Source organism: Phoca vitulina, unplaced genomic scaffold, assembly GCF_004348235.1.
Source record: "Phoca vitulina isolate PV1807 unplaced genomic scaffold, GSC_HSeal_1.0 scaffold80, whole genome shotgun sequence".
Lineage (NCBI taxonomy): Eukaryota > Metazoa > Chordata > Mammalia > Carnivora > Phocidae > Phoca > Phoca vitulina.
In genome coordinates, this window is record NW_022589783.1 from 326,069 (window position 1) to 348,692 (window position 22,624).

The following is a 22,624-nucleotide window of genomic DNA, read 5'->3' on the forward strand; positions in this document are numbered from 1 at the left end:
TCAGTTTGTTTCCTGAGATTAAGAATTCCTCATATCAGTGAGGTCATATGATACATGTCTTTCTCTGATTGACTTATTTCACTCAGCATAATACCCTCCAGTTCCATCCATGTCGTTGCAAATGGCAAGATTTCATTCCTTTTGATGGCTGCGTAATATTCCATTGTATATATATACCACATCTTTATCCATTCATCTGTCTATGGACATCTTGGCTCTTTCCATAGTTTGGCTATTGTGGACATCGGTGCTATAAACATCGGGGTGCACATACCCCTTCGGATCACTACATTTGTATCTTTGGGGTAAATACCCAGTAGTGCAATTGCTGGGTCGTACAGTAGCTGTATTTTCAACTTTTTGAGGAACCTCCATACTGTTTTCCAGAGTGGCTGCACCAGCTTGCATTCCCACCAACAGTGTAGGAGGGTTCCCCTTTCTCCACATCCTCGCCAACATCTGTCATTTTCTGACTTGTTAATTTTAGCCATTCTGACTGGTGTCAGGTGATATCTCATTGAGGTTTTGATTTGGATTTCCCTGATGCTGAGCGATGTTGAGCACTTCTTCATGTGTCTGTTGGCCATTTGGATGTCTTCTTTGGAAAAATGTCTATTCATGTCTTCTGCCCATTTCTTGATTGGATTATTTGTTCTTTGGGTGTTGAGTTTGGTAAGCTCTTTATAGATTTTGGATACTAGCCCTTTATCTGATATGTCATTTGCAAATATCTTTTCCCATTCTGTCGGTTGTCTTTTGGTTTTGTTGACTATTTCATTTGCTGTGCAAAATCTTTTTATCTTGATGAAGTCCCAATAGTTCATTTTTGCCCTTGCTTCCCTTGCCTTTGGCAATGTTTCTAGGAAGAAGTTGCTGCGGCTGAGGTCAAAGAGGTTGCTGCCTGTGTTCTCTTCTAGGATTTTGATGGACTCCTGTCTCACATTTAGGTCTTTCACCATTTTGAGTCTATTTTTGTGTGTGGTGTAAGTAAATGGTCCAGTTTCATTCTACTGCTATTCAACATAGTACTAGAAGTCCTAGCCACAGCAATCAGACAACAAAAAGAAATAAAAGGCATCCGAATCGGCAAAGAAGTAGTCAAACTCTCACTCTTTGCAGATGATACAATACTTTATGTGGAAAACCCAAAAGACTCCACCCCAAAACTGCTAGAACTCTTACAGGAATTCAGCAAAGTGGCAGGATATAAAATCAATGCACAGAAATCAGTGGCATTCCTATATACCAACAACAAGACAGAAGAAAGAGAAATTAAGGAGTCAATCCCATTTACAATTGCACCCAAAACCATAAGATACCTAGGAATAAATCTAACCAAAGAGGCAAAGAATCTGTACTCAGAAAACTATAAAATACTCATGAAAGAAATTGAGGAAGACACAAAGAAATGGAAAAACGTTCTATGCTCATGAATTGGAAGAACAAATATTGTGAAGATGTTAATGCTACCTAGAGCAATCTACACATTTAATGCAATCCCTATCAAAATACCATCAACTTTTCTCAAAGAAATGGAGCAAATAATCCTAAAATTTGTATGGAACCAGAAAAGACCCCGAATAGCCAGAGGAATGTTGAAAAAGAAAAGCAAAGCTGGTGGCATCACAATTCCGGACTTCAAGCTCTATTACAAAGCTGTAATCAAGACAGTATGGTGCTGGCACAAAAAGAGATACATAGATCAGTGGAACAGAATAGAGAGCCCAGAAATGGACCCTCAACTCTATGGTCAAATCTTCGACAAAGCAGGTAAGAATGTCCAGTGGAAAAAAGACAGTCTCTTCAACAAATAGGTGTTGGGAAAATTGGACATCCACTAACTACTTTTTAAAAGAGGTATGAGTGCTAAGTCAATAGACATAAAATGGAATCAAAAAAATGCTCAATTAACTAAAGAGGAGGGAAAAAAAGAGGAAAAATGAAATATGTTTCCTTGATTCTGAAAGCACGTTGATGTTTTATGCAATGTTGACCTTGTTCCTGTCTGTGGATCGCCTCCCAGTGAGCCTTCTGAGATGTATATTCAGGTCTTTTATCAACTCAGGAAGTTCTTCCTACAATTGTTTATTGTTACTTCTTTTCCAATTGTTCATCCTTAGAAACACCTATAATTCCTAGTTTGGACCGCTGGTCTTTTACTATTTCATCAATTTGTCCCTCTTTATTCTGAGAAACTCCTCAAGTAAGTCTGTACATCACTGACCCATTATTCCTAAAGGAAAATACCCATTCGTCATCTTCAGTGTGGATTTTAACTCTTATTTTACACATTTTCTCTAGCATTTAATGTTAAATCTGTTTTCTCCTGTGGCTTTCTATTCCTTTTCTAGAAGCCATTTCTCCTTATAGCCTATCATTTTGTTGTTGTTTGCTGCTTGCCTGTTTTTCTTCCTCTGGCCAAGTGTCTCCAGATGTCTGCTCCCTTTCTGGGTCCTCAGAATAAAATTCTTTCATTTGCCAAGTAATATATTTCACGGCACTACATTCATCACTCTTGGTCTACTCCTCCTTCAAAGGTCCAGACTCTGTGGTTGCCAACAAGCAGGGTCCAGTGGGACCTTCTCCTTCTAGACGCTGGGGTAAGAGCTGTGCACACCTCCAGCCCTAAACAGACTCTTTCTAGTGCAGACCCACTGAACTCAGATGGGGCCTCCTCTTCTGTTCCTTAATGTCTCTTAGACACTCTGAACAAGCTATTCAAAGAGAAAAACCCCCCAAAACTGGCTCCTCCAATAACGACTGCCGGCAGGACCCTTCTAGTCCCCACATGTCCTCGAAGATAATTTTGGCAAAATTATATTTTGGTACTTATCTCCCTCTTGTTATTTCCTGGTGTTGGGGTCTCGATGTGAATGGGAAGAAGCAGGTGCTGGTGGTGGGCATGGGGGAGCTTTGTCTGAAAGCAGAGAGCAGCATCCCCTGAAGGGAGAAGCAGCTCCCCCAGAGGATTGGGGAGGGGGGATTTGCAGGCAAGAGTCTTGCGTCCAAGACACAGCCTCCAGTGGGAGGACCTCAATCCCTAGGTGTCATTGGCACTTCTCGGTGGAGTCCAATGATCTCACACCTAGAAGTTCTCCTCATCAGCGGGCCAGTTTTTGGTGGCCATGCTTTTTCCCTTCTGTGTCCTGAGCCTCTATGAGGATTTAGAAGAGCTAGTATGGCTGCAAACTTGATGCCATCTTATTCTGGAGGTCGCCGGAGGTCACTCGTTATTACTAGAGTAGTTAGACTCCTCTCAATTCCAGTTTAGGTCAAATTTCACAAATAAGGACTTGGGGGGTTGGTAGATGAGGGGCCAGGGGGATTAGCCTGTTTCCAGAATTAAAATCTCCACAAGTCGTGAACTATGGCATTCTGGTAGGACTCTGCCCTGTATTAGTGAGAGTCGCACTGCCAACTCACTCAATTGCTTCTTTCACCACTGGCTGAGCACCTACTGTGTGCAAGGCAGGCACACAGCCCTCAGAGACAATGGTGAGAAAGAGACACATCTCTGTCCACAGAGCTCCTGGCCTAGCGAAGGAGGCAGAGCACATCGACTGAACAAGTCACACACATACACGTTTACACATAGGTGCCAAATGCTCTGGAATGTCCCTTGTTACCTTCCGGGTAAAAGATGCTCTCGTCCTGCCGTGAGATCTTCCTGTGGCTAAGTGGGAGCTGCATGTGGCCAGAGAGACCGAAGCCCCACCTGGCCCCTCGCTGACCATCCCCACCCCTCACTGTGCCAGGGGGCCGTCCTGGGCTTTCTTGGATCTCATCCCAAAATTCTGTTATAACTGAGTACAAAATTCAAGAGCATTTATTTACTTGGGTTATTTTTATACAGACATTTTTAAATACTAAAACATAATGTAAAATGTGTCTGACATTCAAATAATGCCAAAAGAAGCCCAAGAAAGTTTTAAGAAAACACAGTTGGCGGAGGTCATTTCAATGACATAACTCCATTTAATTTATACCTGAGTATGTCCTTTTCTGCAGGACTAAGAAAATTGTTCATTAAAGTACATTTTCATGGTAGATTGCTTAAAATATAAATGTGCTAATATTTTAAAGCTATTCTAAAAATAAGTAGAAATATTCTCAGAGAAGAACATAATCGACATGACTATTTCCTCTCAAGCTCAGCATACACTAAAATGTTTGTTGTTTCCATTCAAAAAACAGTGATTTATTCACTGGGAACACTGAGGTGACATTCTTGTAAAGTAAGTTACATACAGAATACATGTCCTCAATCAATGTACATGCACACGGACACAACTGTCTTTCCCGTGTGGGTCATCACTCCGCCCTGCCCCCGTCCCCAAGACCACACCCCGCTATCTTGCACCCCCCTTCTACAGGGCTTCCTGCAAGAGTAGCCGCAGCTTCCTCAGCTCGTCTCCCGCGGGGGCTGCCCACGCCCTCTTCAGGTACTGGACGTCCACGCTGCCAGAGGCTCTGGCCAGCACCAGGGCCAGGAAGCTGCCACTGGCCTTCTCTGCGTCACCCACGACCGTCATGGCCACCAGTCTGAAAGTAAGAAGCACATGCTGTGTGATCGTGAGTCTCCCAAACTATCTATCCTCCAAGGAAGGAGTAAAAAGCAAAGGAAATTCTAAAAATTTCAGTAATCGTCAAAAGAAAGGTTGGGCCAGAAATAAAGATACAAAAATCTACGGAAACTGCTTAGAAAACGTATTTCTGCATTTCTGCAGACTGAATGCTTGCGAGGGTCACAGATCATGATGGAGGATGCGCTGCCTGAAGACACGTGGGCTGGAATGCCCTGAGCGCTAGACCCTCCCATCCAGCTTTGTTCCTCCTGGTGAACAGGGATACCAGTGGCCCTCGGGTGCCCAGCAAGAAACCCGGAGACGGCCCAACAGCCCTGACCTTGCCTCTCCCGTCCCTTCACTGACCAGTTTCTCTGACTGGCTCCTGTCTCTAGCCTTTCCCCTCACAGGCTGCTGACAGACACTCAGCGACCTGCATCCCACGTCTACTCGAGGCCCGCTGGCTGCTCAGGGCCCCCCAGATCCCAGTTCCCACACAGCACCTGCAGTCCTGGCCTCTTGGGACTCCCGCTCCTCCGGTCTTCCTCTGTTCACTTCCACTTATCCTTTGAGACCTGACTCAGTGGCGTCACCTCCAGAGGCCTCCCCTGGCCCCTGACTAGATCCCTCGACTATGCCTGATTTGGTCAGGGGTCCCCAGCATCCTCGAAATGCCTCTGGCCTACATTCACCCCACCGTTACCCACCAAGAAGGCTGAGACCATGCCCGCCTCATACCGACCTCAATGCTCCCGCCCCTCCTGTCTCCTCATAATGACCAGGGCTGCCAGCACCAGCACCCACGGGGGCCTTGATTCCGTGGGATCCACGACTGGCACAGGACGGGAGCAGTGAGCCCCTCCAGGAGGTTACCAGCAGTCGCAGGTAGCAGAGAATCCCCACTGTGGCCCCACAGGGTCTGAGCGCCCACTGATACTCCGAAAGCTTGTCCCCACAATCCAAATACTGCCCCAACTCCCAGGCCCCTGTGATGTAAGCACAGCACACCCTGACAGGGACCTGACTGAGGTCCGGTCAGTCTACACCCACGCACAGGCCACGCTCTGGAAAGCCACAACACGATTTGTGGCAGGTGAGCAAACCACGAAAAATTACAATCATTGAGGGAGACAAACCACGCGAGACTCTTAACTCCAGGGAACAAACTGAGGGCTGCTGGAGGGAGGGGGGTGGGGGGTGGGGTAACTGGGGGATGGGCAGTAAGGACGGCAGGTGATGTGATGAGCACTGGGTGTGGTACGCAGCTGATGAGTCACTGACCTCTGCCTCCGGAACTAACACGACACAGACGTTAACTAACGTGAGTCGTCACTTAGTACTACTTAGTGCTTCAACACTGCTGTTCAGTCACTAGTGTAGAACACAGGTCAAGTTTAAGTGCCACAAGTCTGGGAACATGAGTAGCAGGTAACAAACATGAAGCCTTCCACTGCGCAGCAACCGCGATACAAGGGTGCACCAGACGGCGTGCTCCGCGGGCACCGCTAAGCTGGGTCTACGTGAAAAGATGTCAAAGCACCAGCGTGGACTCTGACGGTCCAGGTAAAATGCCCTTGGGATGAGAGCCAGACAGAGTCTAAGCCGAGGGCAGAGAAAAGGCACAGGCCGGGCTCGCAGGCTGCTACCACCCCCTGCGCCGGCCCAGAGCCGTGCCTGCCCCCCACGCTCTCCGCCCGGCCTGCTTCTGCTCCCAGACCATGAGCACGCAGCTTACTTATCACCACGGGTTTTAAATTCACCCTAAATGTGGTAAATTCTTCCTTCTACCTAAACTCGTGCCTTTTAGACTCTGTTAGTTCCTTGTTCTGTTCTTCTCTGCAGCTGAAGGAACACTGAGCCCTTCCTAGGAATACGACTTCTTTAGCGGACACTGCCGCTAACCAGGAGGCGTCTACGATGAAATGCTCCACATCCTTCTCTGCTCTGCCTCAGCAGCTCCCCTGCTCTGTGCGGCTTCAGCTCGCTGCCCTCTGCCGAGATCCAGACACGCTGGCCGGTCCCCACTGCCACCGAGGGTGTGGGGAGGGAGAGACCCCTGTCCCCACCCCAGGAGACCCAAACCTCCCCTCTTCTTGGTAAGACCTTCCTTCCCTGCCCCACTGAAAATCCACACGTGATCCCTCCCTGTTTATTTCTCCCATCACAAGTTGTGGGACTTGCTAGTTTATTTTGTTCACTACCCATCTTGCCCCATCAGGATGTGAGCCTACCAGCTGGTTCACCGCTGTAGCCCGGGGCCTGCCCTGGTGCCCAGCACACAGTAGGTACTCGGGAAACACTTGTTTTATTAAATAACGGACAAACTTTGGGGAATAAACTGTGTGTACATTCTGTGTTTATAAGTGAATCACAGTCTGGATTTCAATGATGTATTTTTTAATAATTAGAATAATGTAAGTGGGTCCATTTCTGGGCTCTCTATTCTGTCCCATTGATCTATGTGTCTGTTTTTGTGCCAGTACCATACTGTCTTGGTGATGACAGCTTTGTAATAGAGCTGGAAGTCCAGAACTGTGACACCGCCAGCTTTGCTTTTCTTTTTCAACATTCCCCTGGCGATTTGGGGTCTTTTCTGACTCCATACAAATTTTAGGATTGTTTCTTCCAGCTCCATGAAAAATGTCAACGGTATTTTGATAGGGATGGTGTTGAACATGTAAATTACTCCGGGCAGCATTAACATTTTAATGATGTTTATTCTTCCAATCCATGAGCATGGGATGTTTTTCCATCTTTTTTGTGTCTTCCTCCTCCATTTCTTTCGTAAGTGTTCTGCAGTTTCTAGAGTATAGCTCCTTTACCTCTTTGGTATAGCTCCTTTAGCTCTTTGGTTAGGTCTACTCCTAGGTATCTTATGGTTTTTGGTGCTATTGTAAATGGAATCGATTCCCTAATTTCTCTTTCTACAGTTACATTGTTAGTGTATAGAAAAGCAACTGATTTCTTTGCATTGATTTTGTATCCTGCCACATTACTGAATTGCTGTATGATGTGGTTCATATGTACAATAGAATACTACTCAGCCATCAGAAAGGATGAATACCCACCATTTGCATCGACATGTATGGAACTGGAAGGGATTATGCTAAGTGAAATAAGTCAAGCAGAGAAAAGTCAATTATCATATGGTTTCATTTATCTGTGGAACATAAGGAATATCATGGAGGACATTAGGAGAAGGAAGGGAAAAATGAAGGGGGGAAATCAGAGGGGGAGACAAACCATGAAAGACTATGGACTCCGGGAAACTAGAGGGGAGGGGGGTTGGGGGATGGGTTAGCCCGGTGATGGGTATTAAGGAGGGCACGTACTGCATGGAGCACTGGGTGTTATATGAAAACAATGAATCATAGAACACTACATCAAAAACAAATGATGTAATGTATGGTGATTAATATAATATAATAAAAAAAGAATAATGTAAGTGTACATACTACTTGCACTAAATACACGACGGTCTTAATTTTTTCAGGTCTTTTTTTTTTTTTTTAGAAAGAGAGAGAGGTAGCGAGAGCGCGCACAAGCAGGGGAACGTCGGGCAGGGGGAGAGGGAGAAGCAGACTCCTGGCTGAGCAGGCAGCCCGATGCGGGGCTCGATCCCAGGACCCGGGATAATGACCTGAGCCGAAGGCAGACGCCCAACCGCCTGAGCCACCCAGGCGCCCCTTTTCAGGTCTTGCTGGTGTGTCCTAACGTTCTGTCAAACCGTACCCTAGTTTTGATCACCGCTTGCCCTTCTCTTTCCTCTACAAAGGGACGTGGGCGACAGCTGGGTGGCCCCGTCCTCCACAGGTCATGGGAGCTTTCATTTCACAGCAGGAGAATGTACTGACAAAAAACAGAAAATCTCAAGAAAGAAAACAGGTATTGAGACAAAGCGGGGTCAAGAGAGAGCCCTTCACAGTGAAAACTTGATATGTATTTCAACTTTCGATTAAACAAAACAACAAAAACGGGATTATTTAAAAGCACAACAATAACTACTCGCATGAATGGGTTTCACCTTACTCAGTGCAGAGGCACATGGGGCTGGTTTGAATGGGACATCAGTTTAGGGCAGAGGAATGACACTGATGTGAAATTATGTGAATTACTGATTCCCGTGTAGTATCCCTTTTTTGAAACGAGAAGGAAGACTCTATATATCACTCGGACGAATACTGAATTTAAAAGACTAATAAATGGGACGCCTCGGTGGCTCAGTCGTTAAGTGTCTGCCTTCTGCTCAGGTCACGATCATGGGGTCCTGGGATCAAGTCCCATGTCGGACTCCCAGCTCCTTGGGGAGCTTGCTTCTCCCTCTGCCTCTGCCTCTGCCTCTCTCTCTCTCATGAATAGATAAATAAAATCTTTAAAACATAAAAAAAAATTTAATTAAAAAAATAAAAGACTAATAAATGAATGCAACTAAGGAGCTCACAAAAAGCTTTTTTTATTTATAGAATGATAATCATGGTGGGGGGACAGCGCCTGGGTGGCTCAGTCGTTAAGCGTCTGCCTTCGGCTCAGGTCATGATCTCAGGGTCCTGGGATTGAGCCCCGCATCGGGCTCCCTGCCTCTGCAGGAAGCCTGCTTCTCCCTCTGCCCCTCACCCTGCTCGTGCTCACTCTCTCTCACTCTCTCTCTCTCTCTCAAATAAATAAATAAAATTAAAAAAAAAAAAAAGATAAAAAAGCATTGGCCACAATGGACCAAAAAAGGGGAACCTGTCAAAATGGCATACATTTATCTAATACTTTCATGTGTTAAATGCAAGGATTAAAAAACAAATATATCTGGGGCACCTGGGTGGCTCAGTCATTAAGCGTCTGCCTTCGGCTCAGGTCATGGTCCCAGGGTCCTGGGATCGAGCCCCACATCGGGCTCCCTGCTCAGTGGGGAGCCTGCTTCTCCCTCTCCCACTGCCCTCCCCCTGCTTGTGCTCTCTCTCTCTCACTCACTCTATCTCAAATAAATGAAAAAATAAATAAAAAGGATGATAATCATGGGAAAATAGTACAGTGTGAATTCTTTAATCCACAGACTATTCTGGCCTAAATATGAAATAACATATTCTAAAGTGGTTTTCAAAACATTATTTAAATATGTAAATATAAAAGTATTTAAATTTAAACATAAATAACCTCAGTTTAAAGTGTAGCAACCTTACCCATAAATCACCAAGGATGCTTCTGAGAAGAACTGCCCGGGAGGGCACATCATCAGACTCACCTGTCTGGGGAGATGAGCTGTTTGGCTACAGGACCCAGATCACTTTCCAGCAGATCCCAGATATAAATACAGGACGTGTCATCCTGGGCCAGAAACACGGCAGGTCTGGTCAAGGACCAGTGGAGGCCTATGACCGCGTGGCCGTTGGTGCTGCCGTCCCACTGAAGGAGAGGGCACTCGGACGACAGCTGGTGTAACCTGATGCTTCCATCTGAACAGCCGGCCTGGGGACAGGGGTGGACATTGTTGGTCTCCATTCTTTCTTCTTTTCTACTCAGCCTCAGCAGTGAGAGACACTCTTCAGAGCACTGGCTCTGTCCTCACAGATTACAAAGGGGAGCATTCACCCTGGAGATCCTGATACACTTTGAACCCCCTTCCCCTTCCCCAAACGGCCAATAATGAATTCAGTGAATATATAAACAGGTGTTTATCTTTAACAAAGTTGAATATGGCTAATTCAACCACAGGCTGTTAAGACTGGCTCCAGAGAAACCAATAACCCACCTTTTTAAAAAGATTATATAAATGTGAACCAATAATACGATTATATATTCCCCTTGGATTGAGATTTTTATAAAATAAAACTTGGCTGGTTTAGTAAAAGCCCAAATTTTTAGCCTCGAGAAGCTTAACTCCTTTTTAACGCAACATATTTAATCCTTCACATCCTTCCTCGAAAAGAGCAGAGGCACGAGTTAGCAACCGCAAAATGCTCTGTGCATCTCGGATTGAGCACGTGAGTGTACGTGGCGGGTGGGAGCAGCCGGGTCCCCCCTGCCGGGTGGGTGGAGGGAACCGGGGTCGCCCTGGCATTAAGCACGTGCAGTCAGCACCGGCTTTGTGACAAGCACACGGAGATCAAAGCAGGTTATCCATGCTGTGTCCTGCCCAGTGAGCACTTCTGCGGCCCGGATCTTGGTTTCCCAGTACTTTTCTCCTGACTGGAGCCAGGACTCCCCGGAGAAGTGGCTGATTCCGGAGTTCGCTGCACCAGAAAGCACAGGTCAGAAAACAGGAGCCAGCCTGAAGGGCGTGCCCGGGACAGTGCGAGCAGCAGAGACAGGACAGCAGAGGACGTGACCGCGAGGAGAGTCAACGGCCGACAGCCATGTGTCCACCGACGTCCTAAATACACACATGCGAGCCTGCCCACGACACAAGGGAAAGCCCTCCTACCAGCGCACAGCCAACCCGTAACACGAAACTAAGGGCAGGACTAGGAAATCGCCATTTGCCAACCACCCCAATGACGGATGCGGGCAAGCCGTGCCGATGGATGCCCGGACCGAGTGACCGGCGGGGGGCGCTGGGGAGCTGCGCGTGGGGGCGCCGACCGAGTGACCGTTTCTCTCCCCACTGACACACGGGAATCACACAGGGAAAGGAGTGACTCCAGGGGCAGATGCGGGTCAGAGCAAACCTGAATCTAATCGTGAGGAAACATCACACACAATCAAACCGAGGAGCCTGAGCCCCTCAGAATGTCTGAGAACTGTCCCAGAACTGAGTGAGATTCGTGACCTGGGGTGTTACTTTGCTATAAAGCAGGCGGTCATCGATCAGACCCGCACATCGGTTGCCAGGCCTGTTCCAGTGCTAACCTCCTACTGGTCAAGGCTGGACTGCAGCTGCAGGAGTAGGACCCTATTTTTAGGAAACCAACACCAAACTATTTATGGATAAAATATCATTTCTGCAACTTCCTGTCAGACAGTAAAGCAGGGACATCCACACAGACTGGGAGAGAGGATGGAGCCATGGAGCAAAGAATGGGAGGTGACGGGCAGGTTCTTGTAACTTTCCCATAAGCCCAAATTATGTGAAGATAAAGACTTTTCAGACCCGATCCACAGCGACGTGGAACGCCCTGCACGGGCTACGCAGAGGGGACCTTCCGCCATGCAGTCCACTGGCACCAACGTGCGCTGGTGAGTGATCAACTTTAAAGAAATCCCCAGAGATCACTGCTAGTGTTCTGCTGCCCAAACAGAAATGGTGCTTTAACAACTGACTTTCTTACCAAGAATATTGGTTCTCCAAATGGTGAAAAATCAATCACATTCACTTTGACTGGTCTCATACCAGGTTGCTGGGGTTTGTACAATTTGGGAGATACTCTCAAATCTTGTCTGGTGCCATGACTTATAAGACCCTGGCAATGACAAGACCAATGGTGATAAAAAGGATTAGGCATGAGGTTGGATAAAAGCAGTTATTCTTGAAACAATTACACAGCATCGTAATAAAAGCAAATAATAAGTTAATCTTTAATGAAGATTTGCCAAACAACCAAGAAAGGAGAATGAGTTACAGAATGAGATTTAAACTCTTACTTACCACATCTGTGCCAACAATGAAATGACTAGGGTCTGAAGGCAGAAACTTCACATTCAGGGTTCGTGTGGCCCCCCAGAATTCACAGCCTTTATGGGAAAGGCTGGAAAGAAACAGCAAAATGAGCAGATGAACTGTTTGGCGCCAGAGGGCTGACAGCACTTCACACATTTACCCTTCGCCGGGTGTCCCTGGACATGGAGCTGGTGGTCTCACCTTTCCTCTGTGGCTCTTCGCTGCTCTTTTCCCATTTCTTTTTCTGTTCCCTAAGCTCTAGACATTCTTCCAGCTCTGGTCTCCTGTTCACTAATTCTTTCTTCAGCTATGTCTAATGTATTTAACCATTCACGTACTTTAAATTTCAGAGATGATCATTTCTTTCTAGAAATCTTTTAGATTGTCCCATTATCCCAAGTTCTGGTTATGCTGAGCCCATTCATTGTGCTGTGGTAAATGTTTCTTCAGGCTTGCAGTTTTTATAATTTTTCTTTCTGAACTGCTTCCTCTAAGAGCCCTGGGAGCCCATCTGTGGGAGCATCCCCCACATAGGAGTGCTGACAATACTGACTTCATCTTGTGCGTGTCCTCTCTTGGGGCTACGTGTTCTAGGCCCCTTGGAGAGTAATATACACACCTCAGAAACGACCACTGAGGCCAGGACTGGGGGAGGCATCCTCTGGCATTCCACCAATTTGTTAAAGATAACAAAGGGTCCCCCCTTCCTGGACACAGACGGCACCGTGAGATCTAATGAAGGATTAGCTTGCAATGAGGCGCACACGAACCCTCTGAGGTGTATGTGAACCCTCTGACCTTACTACAATGCCTCTCTGCACATCCCCTTACTCTATAAAATCTGTGCACTAAGGTCTGAACTTTGCAGAGCACAGCTCTGGATGGTCACCTGCTCAATCCTCCCTGCCAGTAAGTTACCCTGAATGAAACGCTGAGTAAACTGGATGGAGTCGCCTGCTTTGTTTCCCGGTCTCAAAGTGCCTCCTCAGTAGGAAGGATGGACCCTCCTCCTCCACCTTCGAACGCCGCCTACCGGGCAGCTGTCCCAGTGTTTGATGGTGAGCCACTGGTCTGAGACTCTGATGCCACCTCCCCAGCTTGTGGATCCCAGCCCCCACCAGGAGCTCGGGGTTTCAAGTCTCCCACGCCCCCTTATCTCTCCTGGGTTGGGGTGGGGCTCCCTGAATTGCTCTCTCACTGAAGGGGCCGTGAACTCAGGAATCCCGCACAGGGCTCTCACTTCTAGCCGCCAGTGTCAGGCAAGCCTGATGCGTCACTGGTCGCATGGCCTGAGCCCCGCCCAGCCGAGAAGCCTGTGACAGCCACACTGACAGCCGAGCCTCCACACCACACAAAGGTTTGCACGCTAACTTCAAGCTCCATTCCTGGCTGGCACTGTCCTCTTCTTCGTTGGAAAAACTCTATTTAGTTTATTGTTAGTTTTTACATTGTACAGTGTATGTGTTTGTAACAGGAAAGGGCCCATGGCTGCCCCTTCTGCCAGAAGTTGGGAATCTGGCCACTGTCTCTCATACCCACACTGAGGACTGCAAATGTCCCTGGTCAGCTGAGGACTCTCCAGTCTGTGCCTCCAGCTGAGATCCCTGCCGTGGAGCTGGCTGCCTCCTGGTCATCTCCACAAGCAGCACGAGCCCAGCCCCCTCCCCCTTAGCTCCCGTTCCTCATCTTGTGTACGGTACACCTGGCAGCCAAGCCAGACACCTGGTGAGAGGCAACTCCTCCAAACTCCACCCCTGTAACTGGGATCAACCCCTCCATATGCAAGATGGCCACTGTGCTTCAGACCCTATGCTTCTAATCAACCCTACAACAGCCTCCTGTCTCCCTTCCTCTGTCCAATCCCACACTGTTGCCAAGCGGATCACTCTAAATCACAAATAAGACACACCACTCTCTGCCTTAAAATCCTGTACTGGCTCCCTACCCCTTGCAAGAGAGCCGTCTGGACCCTGCAGCACAGCAAACACTCTGAGGTCTGGCCAGCGACTCATCCCCACCTCTCTCGACAGCAAACCTGCCGGCAGTTTCCGAGGTGGGTCAGGTGTTCGTGCCCCTGGGCCTCCCATGTGCTGCTCCCTCTGACTGAGCACGCTCCTTGTCTACCTCCCGTCTCAGCTGCCACCTCCATAATCCACGGGGAAATTCAGCGAGGGCCAGGGGTCAAAGGTACCAGCTGACTTCTTTAAACATAAAGGATTCCCTGTAGGTATCATATTTAAACCAACTAAAGGTGACTTACAATCTCAAAGCAGGTACAAATTCATTACTATAACCCAGAGGCATTCTAAGAAGAATGACGCTAATATAAAAAACTTTTCAAGAGTAAATCACATGCTGATAGCCCCCAACTGCAATAAATGACAAGAAAAAAGATGTTTCGGAAATAAATTTACATGGAATATATAAGTACCACAAACAATATTTGTATATTTAATAAAAATTTTTACGTCACATTAAGTTATAGGAGTAAAAGCAGAAATTGAAATTTCTGAATAAAACTTTCATATTGATGTTTCTGGTTCCTGAAACTTACCTATTTAACTTCAGTGTTTTATTAAAACTGGTTGAAAAATAGTCAAGTTTTTGTAGTACCAACTTATAAGATAGAAATTATTTTAATCAAAGAAAAAAATGTTAGCTCTATACCTGGTAACTGTATTTATTACACTGACTCATTAATATTAAACTAATTGAGCAAAAATACAGGGTGAAAAGTTGGATTTTTCAATGCATACCCGACCACACATTTTCTGTATGCGCAATTACCTAACGTTATTTCCTTCTGTGGGAAATCGGTCTTGGGAGAGGAATGTTCTGACTCAGAGTGCACAGGCTTACCTGTCGCTCAGCCGAATCACAGCACTGTGCACCAGCTTTATCCTCCCTCCAGGTATCAGACCTAAAAATAGGAAAACCATAAATAAATGCACCTCTTAATACAAGTTAAACCAAAATCCAATTACAGTTGCCTGGAATCATTTCTCATTGCTTAAATATCTGTGTTAGGAAATGACATCAAATCGTGGGCCCATAAAGAGTGTTCCCTCCCTAATGCAGGCGAGGTTCCTATAACCTGCCTTATGAGAAAAGGACTATGGAACCAATCAAGAAGCCTTTACATTTTTAGATCTGATAAAATAAAAAAATGGTGGTACACTAAGCAAAACAAAACAAAACAAAACCAAAACCCCTTAAGTTCCCAACAGGAATAGTTTGCTGTAAATGCCCACTGGTGGTATTATGCTCATCAGAAACGCCCCGGACCTCCCTCCTACAAATGCGGAGGCCACCCGGTGGTCACCTGCTCCTCAGCGCTGGCACCCCCTTCCCTGGACTCCCGAAGCATTTATGGCCACAACTCTGACCTCTCAGCCATTCACTGGCTTTGCCTCCTGTGTCTGTCCCCAATATCCTCCTCCTTTTTTTGTAATTACTGCAAAGGAGGGAACTAAAAATGTATACTGAAACCCCAATTCTGGGCAAGGTACTGCCTAGACCCTTGGGAGTATAGAGACCCTAACCATACAGATGAATTCGACTTGCAGGAAGTGCGACTGTAATTACAGTGATGGGCTCTGTCACAGTTACAACTCTGACGGGAGAATGTTCTATGATGACACAGACTTGAAACTGCCCTCCATTTTCCCCAGCACACTGTCCTCCTGCAGGAACTCCAGTGCTGAAAGTCTCGGCGCAAGTGTTATGACCTCCCCTGGGAAGCCTTCCCTGCCCTGGGTCCACAGCCCTTACTAAGCACTTCTTCTGACATAGCGGTCACATCACCGATGGCCACGTCTGGTGTGTCAACCTCCCCATAAGACAACACTCCCTGGGGCAGAGCCAGCATCCTGTCATCTTGCTCCCCTGGCACCCAAGACAGGGCCCAGCTTGTTGAGAACCCTTCATCGATGGTGAGTGATGAGCTGTAGCCGTGATTTGAGTTAGCACTCATGTAACACACACACACCTCAAACGCTCCCATGGGCATTTAATGGTCGCGCTCTTCCAGCACTGACTACTGGTATGGATGTCAGCCCCTCTTTTCCCAAAGGCAAAGCTGAAACATGGTCAGAGTTTGGGTAAGTGGTCCTACAAATAAAAGGAGTTTTTATATAACAACACTTAACGATGAAATACACACTGCCCTATAATAACTTGTGTGTGACTATTCCATATTACTATGAAGTATTTTCATGCAAAATGATTTCGTCTCCACAGGCAGATTATGAACTAACTGTGGACAGAGACTTTCTAACTCCTCACCACCATCCAAAATTTCTAAAAAATGGCCTGGTCATGGCTCAAGTGAGCAACACAGGCAGCCTCAAGACGCGCTCGAAGGCTGCAACATGCTTGGGTCCGGGGCATCAGCCTGGGTGAGGGCAGGGGCAGGCCTGAGCCCGACTCTGAGTCCGGCCCCACCATCAAGCCACACCGAGGAGGGGTGAGCACCTCCCAGACGCTGTCCTGCTCTAACATCCCAAGAGTCTATGAGCCCCCCAAAGGCTCAACACAGACTCAGTATGATGGCTTTGTAATAAGCAGAGAGGAAGCTATTAGAAAACAGTGAGAAAATAGTTACTCTGCCTCAAAAATGTTTACGCGTGAAATCAGTGAGGTAATTCAGCCCTGTTTTCATTAAAGTTAGAGTCCACAGTACTTCCAAGCACTGTCTCTGGCATTCAGCACGAAGCACGCAGCCCTTGCTCCAGGGACACAAAGTGCCCCATCTCTAACCCTCTGGTTTCCAGACGGCAGGAACAAGTGTCAGCTGGGCACACCCCTCACACAGACAGGGTGAACGGGGCTGGTCCCTGGAAAGTAAGCAGTTGAACTAATGATGTGAGGACAGAGTCAGGGAGCGCCAGACCCAAGGAACAGACTCAAGAGTCCACCGTGCCCGGGCCTCGCGGGAGCGGAGCACTGGATGCCACGGCATCGCAAAGTGCTCGAGCTGACTCACACTTCTGAGATGGAGCAGGGACGGGACTCCAGTCCCTCATCCAGAAGTCCTCACACGCCACTGTCACCCAGTTTTCTAGCCCTGCCTACAGGTGCTGCTTGCTGCCAGAAACAAGCCAGACACCAGAAGCCACAAGCCCCCAGTAAGCCCCCAAGACCCAGTTTTTGACCAGTTTACTCCAGTTCAGACACCCTCCAGCATCTAAAAGGGAAGTTCAGCTGTGAGAACCAGACCAAACCGGTCTGAGCCAAGATGGACCACAGTGCTGACCCTTCACCAGCTTTCCCCCTCATTATCATACTAAAAATCACACCCGGGGGTGGGGATTTAACATGCTAATTAGACATGCAGCATATGAAGGAGCATGAAGAAGCATGACCGCTAAGTGTGCAAGCCCCCCAAAAATCCCTGCTCTACATGTTTAGACATCACCCTTTTCCCACCAAAGTTTCTTTAAAGCTCTCGCCAACCCCTCCTGGGGAGCCAGCCTGAGGACTCCCTCCTTTGTGCATCCCCCTGGTGCTGGGGCATGAGCCCCAGCAAAGTCCTGCCTGGAACCCCCTCTGGGCCTCTTGTCAATTTCTATTGCTTAGCGCGCCCAGGGCCGTTCAGTAAACACTTGCACTCCCCCTGACGTGCGAGGCCGTGGCCGGCCTCTGCCAACTCCAACCTCAGAGAGCCCCCCGGAGTCCGACCAAGGGAAGACCACCCACAATGAACATGCGTTCAAGCACTCAGACTTCTGAGTGCATGGAAGGAACAGAGAGAAAAGAATGGCACACAGACAGAAACAGAACTTATTAACCCTTCCTGAAATGAAAACATCGTCAGCTGGAAGGAGTATCACTGAATCACTCTGACGTGTCTATTCAGCAGTTGATTAAAGTTATACAATATAGAACATTAATGTTCATTTTTCAGGCAGCTACTTACTAATTTTTCAAAGTGGTTGTCAGTATCTTTAATCTCTATTCACTCTAGAAAATATTGACTAAATTAACTTTTTTTATTTAATAGTTACCTAAGTCACTTACTGAGCCTGCAATATCTGCCTTTGGTAATTCAACAACCACCTAAAAACAGAATATTGAAATGAGTATTAATGCATGTCAGGGATGTACCAGGACACAATCTAAGCGAAGTGCAGTTCTAATTAAGATAGCATTCTATATTCAGTACTAAAAACATAATTGCTCCAGAAAAAAGACTGATCATTAACTTCTAAATGTTATGAATCCCTTCCCTTGACCTCTTTTCACATCTCGTCACTTGGACTGGCCAGTGGCCAGAGCCTCAGTGCGTCCTCTGAGAGCCCCCCAAGAATGCATCCCCAGCGCCCTCCCCTCACTCCCCCAGGACGTCCTGCAGGAGCCTCCGAGTCAGTCCAGTGTCACCCTTGGTGTTCGCGTCTTAGCCAAGCATATCATGGTCCGACCACCGGGCACGTATCAGTGCCTGGACAACCACAGAACTGGCAGGTCCGAGAGCCCATGCATTCAGTCAGGGCTGCCCCGTGTGTGAGCACCTGGGCACATCCTACTCACCCACACATTGAGAACCCCACTTTCATCCAGGGAAGCAATGTGGAATGACAAACCTGACATTTCTAGTGGAAACAGAAACAAGAAATGGCTTGTGAACAAAGAAACCACATTGCATAACTTGATTGAAGGATTTCACAGAAGTGAAAGATCACATACCTTCTTGAGTAGAAAAGGGGGAAAGCACAAAACTCTGTTTTTTGTAGACAGACGTGGAGATGGGTTCTACCGCTTGAACAGGACTGCAGTGGTTTACGGAAGTCAGGATACCATCTAAGGTTTAAAGCACACAGGACCACATGTGAAGAAGTCACAGAAGAACAACTAATGTCATGTGGGGATCCATCCTCCCCAAACACCACAAAACCAATATGGACCCCAAATAAAATGATGTGTGATCACAGCTTTCAGCATTACTGTGAAACAGAGATCACGGACCTCAAAACACCTGTAAGGAGAGAGAGAAGTACTCATTCCAACAAGTCTACAGGCACGGAGGGCAGGGGTGAGGTTAAGACTCTCCACGGCACGAGGGAGTCAAAGGCCCAACAGAAACCAGGCAAAAGCGCCGTCAGAGAGCAAACCCAGCTTCCCGGGCAGGGCCTGGTGGGCCACTCACCAGCTACAGGGATGGACAGGCTGGAAAGTGGAGCCGGACAAAGGGCAGACGGCAGCGCACGGAGCAGAGACACTCGCCTGCCCCACCCAGTAAAGAAACAACATTTCACAAACTAACAGAATAAAGCTCCTCTGACCTAGAATAGCCATCTATAAAAAGCCCAAGAACAGTGAAAAAAAAAAATCAAGACAAACTCCATACAAAACTGCTGTAAGAAGAAAATACAAAATGCAAATCAAAGCATTTGAGATAAAAATTCTCCTGCCCCAAACAAGCACTTAGCAGAAGCCCAGAACTCACCACTCCAGACTGTGTCACATCTCTTCAAAAAGCACTTGGAAATGTACTTCAAGCAAGCAAAAACAACACGTGAAATCAGAAACCCAGGACAGACATGGAGAGAAAACAGCAAGAAACAAAATGAGAGCAAGAGCTGAACCCTGGGAAAAACCGGTGAAGAGCAGACAAGACTCCAGTTCACCAAGCTTGAGGAGCAAGCACTCAGGGCGGCCCAGGTACTGGGCGGGGGGCACACTGGGAGGAGAGTTGTGCACTGCAGGGGCGGGGGGTGGAGGGGTGGGGGGAGGGGGTGCTGTACACTACAGGGAGGCTGCAAACTGATGAGCCATTCTGGGGGGGAACACAATGGGGGACCACACTGGGGGTGGCCTGCAGGGGGAGGGCACTGGGGGGGCCACACTGGGGAGCTGGGGCTGCACTGGGGGGGCGCACACTGGGGGTGCACACTGTGGGGAGGGGAGGGGGTGCTGTACACTACAGGGGGGCTGCACACTGGTGAGCCACCCTGGGGGGTACACAATGGGGGGCCACACTGAGGGTGGCCTGCAGGGGGAGGGCACGGGGGGGCCCACTGGGGGGGCCTGTAGGGGGAAGATGCTGGTGGGGGTGTGTGCAGGGGCTGGGTCAGAAGCTCCCTGGCTCACTCACCGCTGGGAGCTTAGTGAAACCTGACTGGTCCCAGCGACAACATTCAGTGGCAAAAGAAAATGAAGGAGGTGTTTGAATGGAGTCATTTATCTATACATGTACCGTTTAAAAACTTACAGTTCTAGTGTTTTGAACATGCTGGTGAATTCAAACGTTAATTAGTACATCAGGAGCAGTTAGAAAATGCACATTTTTAAAAGCTATCTTTTGGGAGGTGCCTGGGTGGCTCAGGCGGTGAAGCATCTGCCTTTGGCTCAGGTCATGATCTCAGGGTCCTGGGATCAAGTCCTGCATCGGGCTCCCTGCTCAGCAGCAAGTCTGCTTCTCCCGCTCCTTCTGTGATCTCTTTCCCTCTCTCAAATAAATAAATAAAATCTCTTTAAAAAAAAAAGCTATTTCTGTAATAGCATCAAACCCATAAGGTACCTATAAACTTATACATTCTCAACAACAGCAACATTGCTCCCAAGGAGGCAAAGGTTGTTTGTTAGGGGACAAAAAACCTTTTTGTATGCATTGTGAAAATTAATAAAGGGAAACCTCACTACAGTGGAGTTGGGAGGCTAGATGGGGAGCCCAGCACTCAGTGCCTGTCACTTAGAAACCCCAACATCAGAACCCTCCACAGGACAGAATCGCCAGGGAAAGATGTTCACTGCGTCCCCAGCAGCTCAGCCAGTGAGAAACCTCATCACCCGGAACCCGTGCTTTTTTCCAGTGGACCTTTCTTCAAAACAACCCTCCCAACTTCCTCCTTCTCCAAGAAGTAACGTCCCTGTCCTGTGTTTCTTGCACTTGCCTAGATCTGCCATAGCATGCTTATGTGGATTGCAACCCTCTGCCATACCCAAATAAATCCATCTTTTGCTGGTAAAATAACTGGGAGTTTTAAGGCTAACAGTATAAAACACAGTTACACATATAATACATACACAGATATGCAACGTATGTGTGATATCAAACTCTCATGGAGGAAGACTACAAACAGAAAGTTCAAAACCCCACTTGGTTAAGAAATGAGAAGATAAGCCACAACCTGGGAAAAAATACTGGCAAAACACACATCTGATAAAGGACTGTTATCCAAAATATAAAAAAAAAAAAACCGTCTTATAACTCAACAAGGCAATAAATCACTTGTAGAAATGTGCAAAAGACCTGAACAGACACCTCCCCGAAGAAGACACACAGTGGCAAAAAAAAAAGGCCCATGGGAGCACCCAGGTGGTACAGTCCGTTGAGCGTCCGACTCTTGATTTGGGCTCAGGTCATGATCCCGGGCCGTAGGGTCAAGCCCTGCGTCGGGCTCCGTGCTCAGCACAGAGTCTACCTGAGATTCTCTCTCCCTCTCCCCGTGCCCCTCTCCCCGCACCTCATGCACGCTCTCTCTCTCTCAAATAATCTTTTTCTAAAAAGCCTCTGAAGAGATTCTGCACATCGTATGTCATCAGGAAATGCACATTAAAACCATAATGAGACACCACTACACACCTATCAGAATGGCTAAAAAGCTGGCGGTACCACGTGCTGGTGAGATAGAGCACCAGGAGCTCATACTCTGCTGGGACTGCAAAATGGTCCACGCGCTGATACAGGCCCTTTGAGCACGCTCTACTCACAGTCGCCAACAACTGGAATTAACCCCACGCTCACCACCTGGTGGACGGGTAAACAACATGGTGCACACATTCAAGGGACGAGCTGCTGGTGCACGCAGCAGCACAGGGAGCTGTAAATGCAAAATGCTAAGTGAAAGAAGCCAGGCTCGACGGTCTACATTCTGTAGGATTCCATTCATTTGACATCGGGAAAAAGTAAAACTGTGGAGACAGAAAACTGATTAGTGGCTGATGGAAAGGAGAGACAGGAAACCAAGTGCGTGTGGGGCACAGGGGATCCTGGGCAAGAACGGAGAGAAAGACAGAGTGAAGACAATGGGGTCTGAAGGCAGGCCTGCCACAAAGTCAGTGTGACCAGGGACAAGCTTCCCTCTCCCTGAGCAGCAGGGAAGTAGGCCAAGATAGGCATTAGACAACCAATGTCTACAAAGCACTGAGGAAGCCCCAGAACAAGTACCCACCAAGGGGTGGGGGTTGTGGCTGCTGTGGTTGTGGAGGCTGGTTGTGGTGGTTGTTATGGTTGTGGGCTAAGGCTGAGGCCTGTGGTTGTTTGGTTGTGGTTATGGTTGTGGCTGCTGTACTTGTGGTAGTGGTTGTGGTTGTGGCTGCTGTGGTTGTGGGGGGTGGTTGTGGTGGTTATTGTGGTTGTGGCTGCTGTGGTTATGGCTGCTGTGGTTGTGGCTGCTGTGGTTGTGGTGGTGGTTGTGGCTACTGTGGTTGTGGTGGTTGTTGTGGTTGTGGCTGCTGTGGTTGTGGTAGTTGT

At 47.7% G+C, this 22,624-nt stretch overlaps 1 protein-coding gene across 5 annotated transcripts in view; it reads right to left on the reverse strand.

Moving 5' to 3' along the window:
* The window catches only part of WDR60 (WD repeat domain 60), an 88,013-nt gene that overhangs the window by 30,252 nt on the left and 35,137 nt on the right, over window positions 1–22,624 (reverse strand). For 3 of the 5 annotated variants that reach the window (XM_032394324.1, XM_032394325.1, XM_032394326.1), the window contains 8 exons: window positions 18,835–18,948; window positions 18,679–18,740; window positions 18,156–18,207; window positions 15,010–15,070; window positions 12,139–12,238; window positions 11,822–11,953; window positions 9,799–10,022; window positions 3,956–4,542 (listed from right to left, as the gene is read on the reverse strand). In XM_032394324.1, coding sequence (XP_032250215.1) covers window positions 4,368–4,542; window positions 9,799–10,022; window positions 11,822–11,953; window positions 12,139–12,238; window positions 15,010–15,070; window positions 18,156–18,207; window positions 18,679–18,740; window positions 18,835–18,948 — 920 coding nt within the window. In that variant the 3' untranslated portion in view covers window positions 3,956–4,367. Of the gene's footprint in view, window positions 1–3,955; window positions 4,543–9,798; window positions 10,023–11,821; window positions 11,954–12,138; window positions 12,239–15,009; window positions 15,071–18,155; window positions 18,208–18,678; window positions 18,741–18,834; window positions 18,949–22,624 lie in introns of those variants that run through there. The other 2 variants (XM_032394322.1, XM_032394323.1) reach the window with 1 other exon arrangement.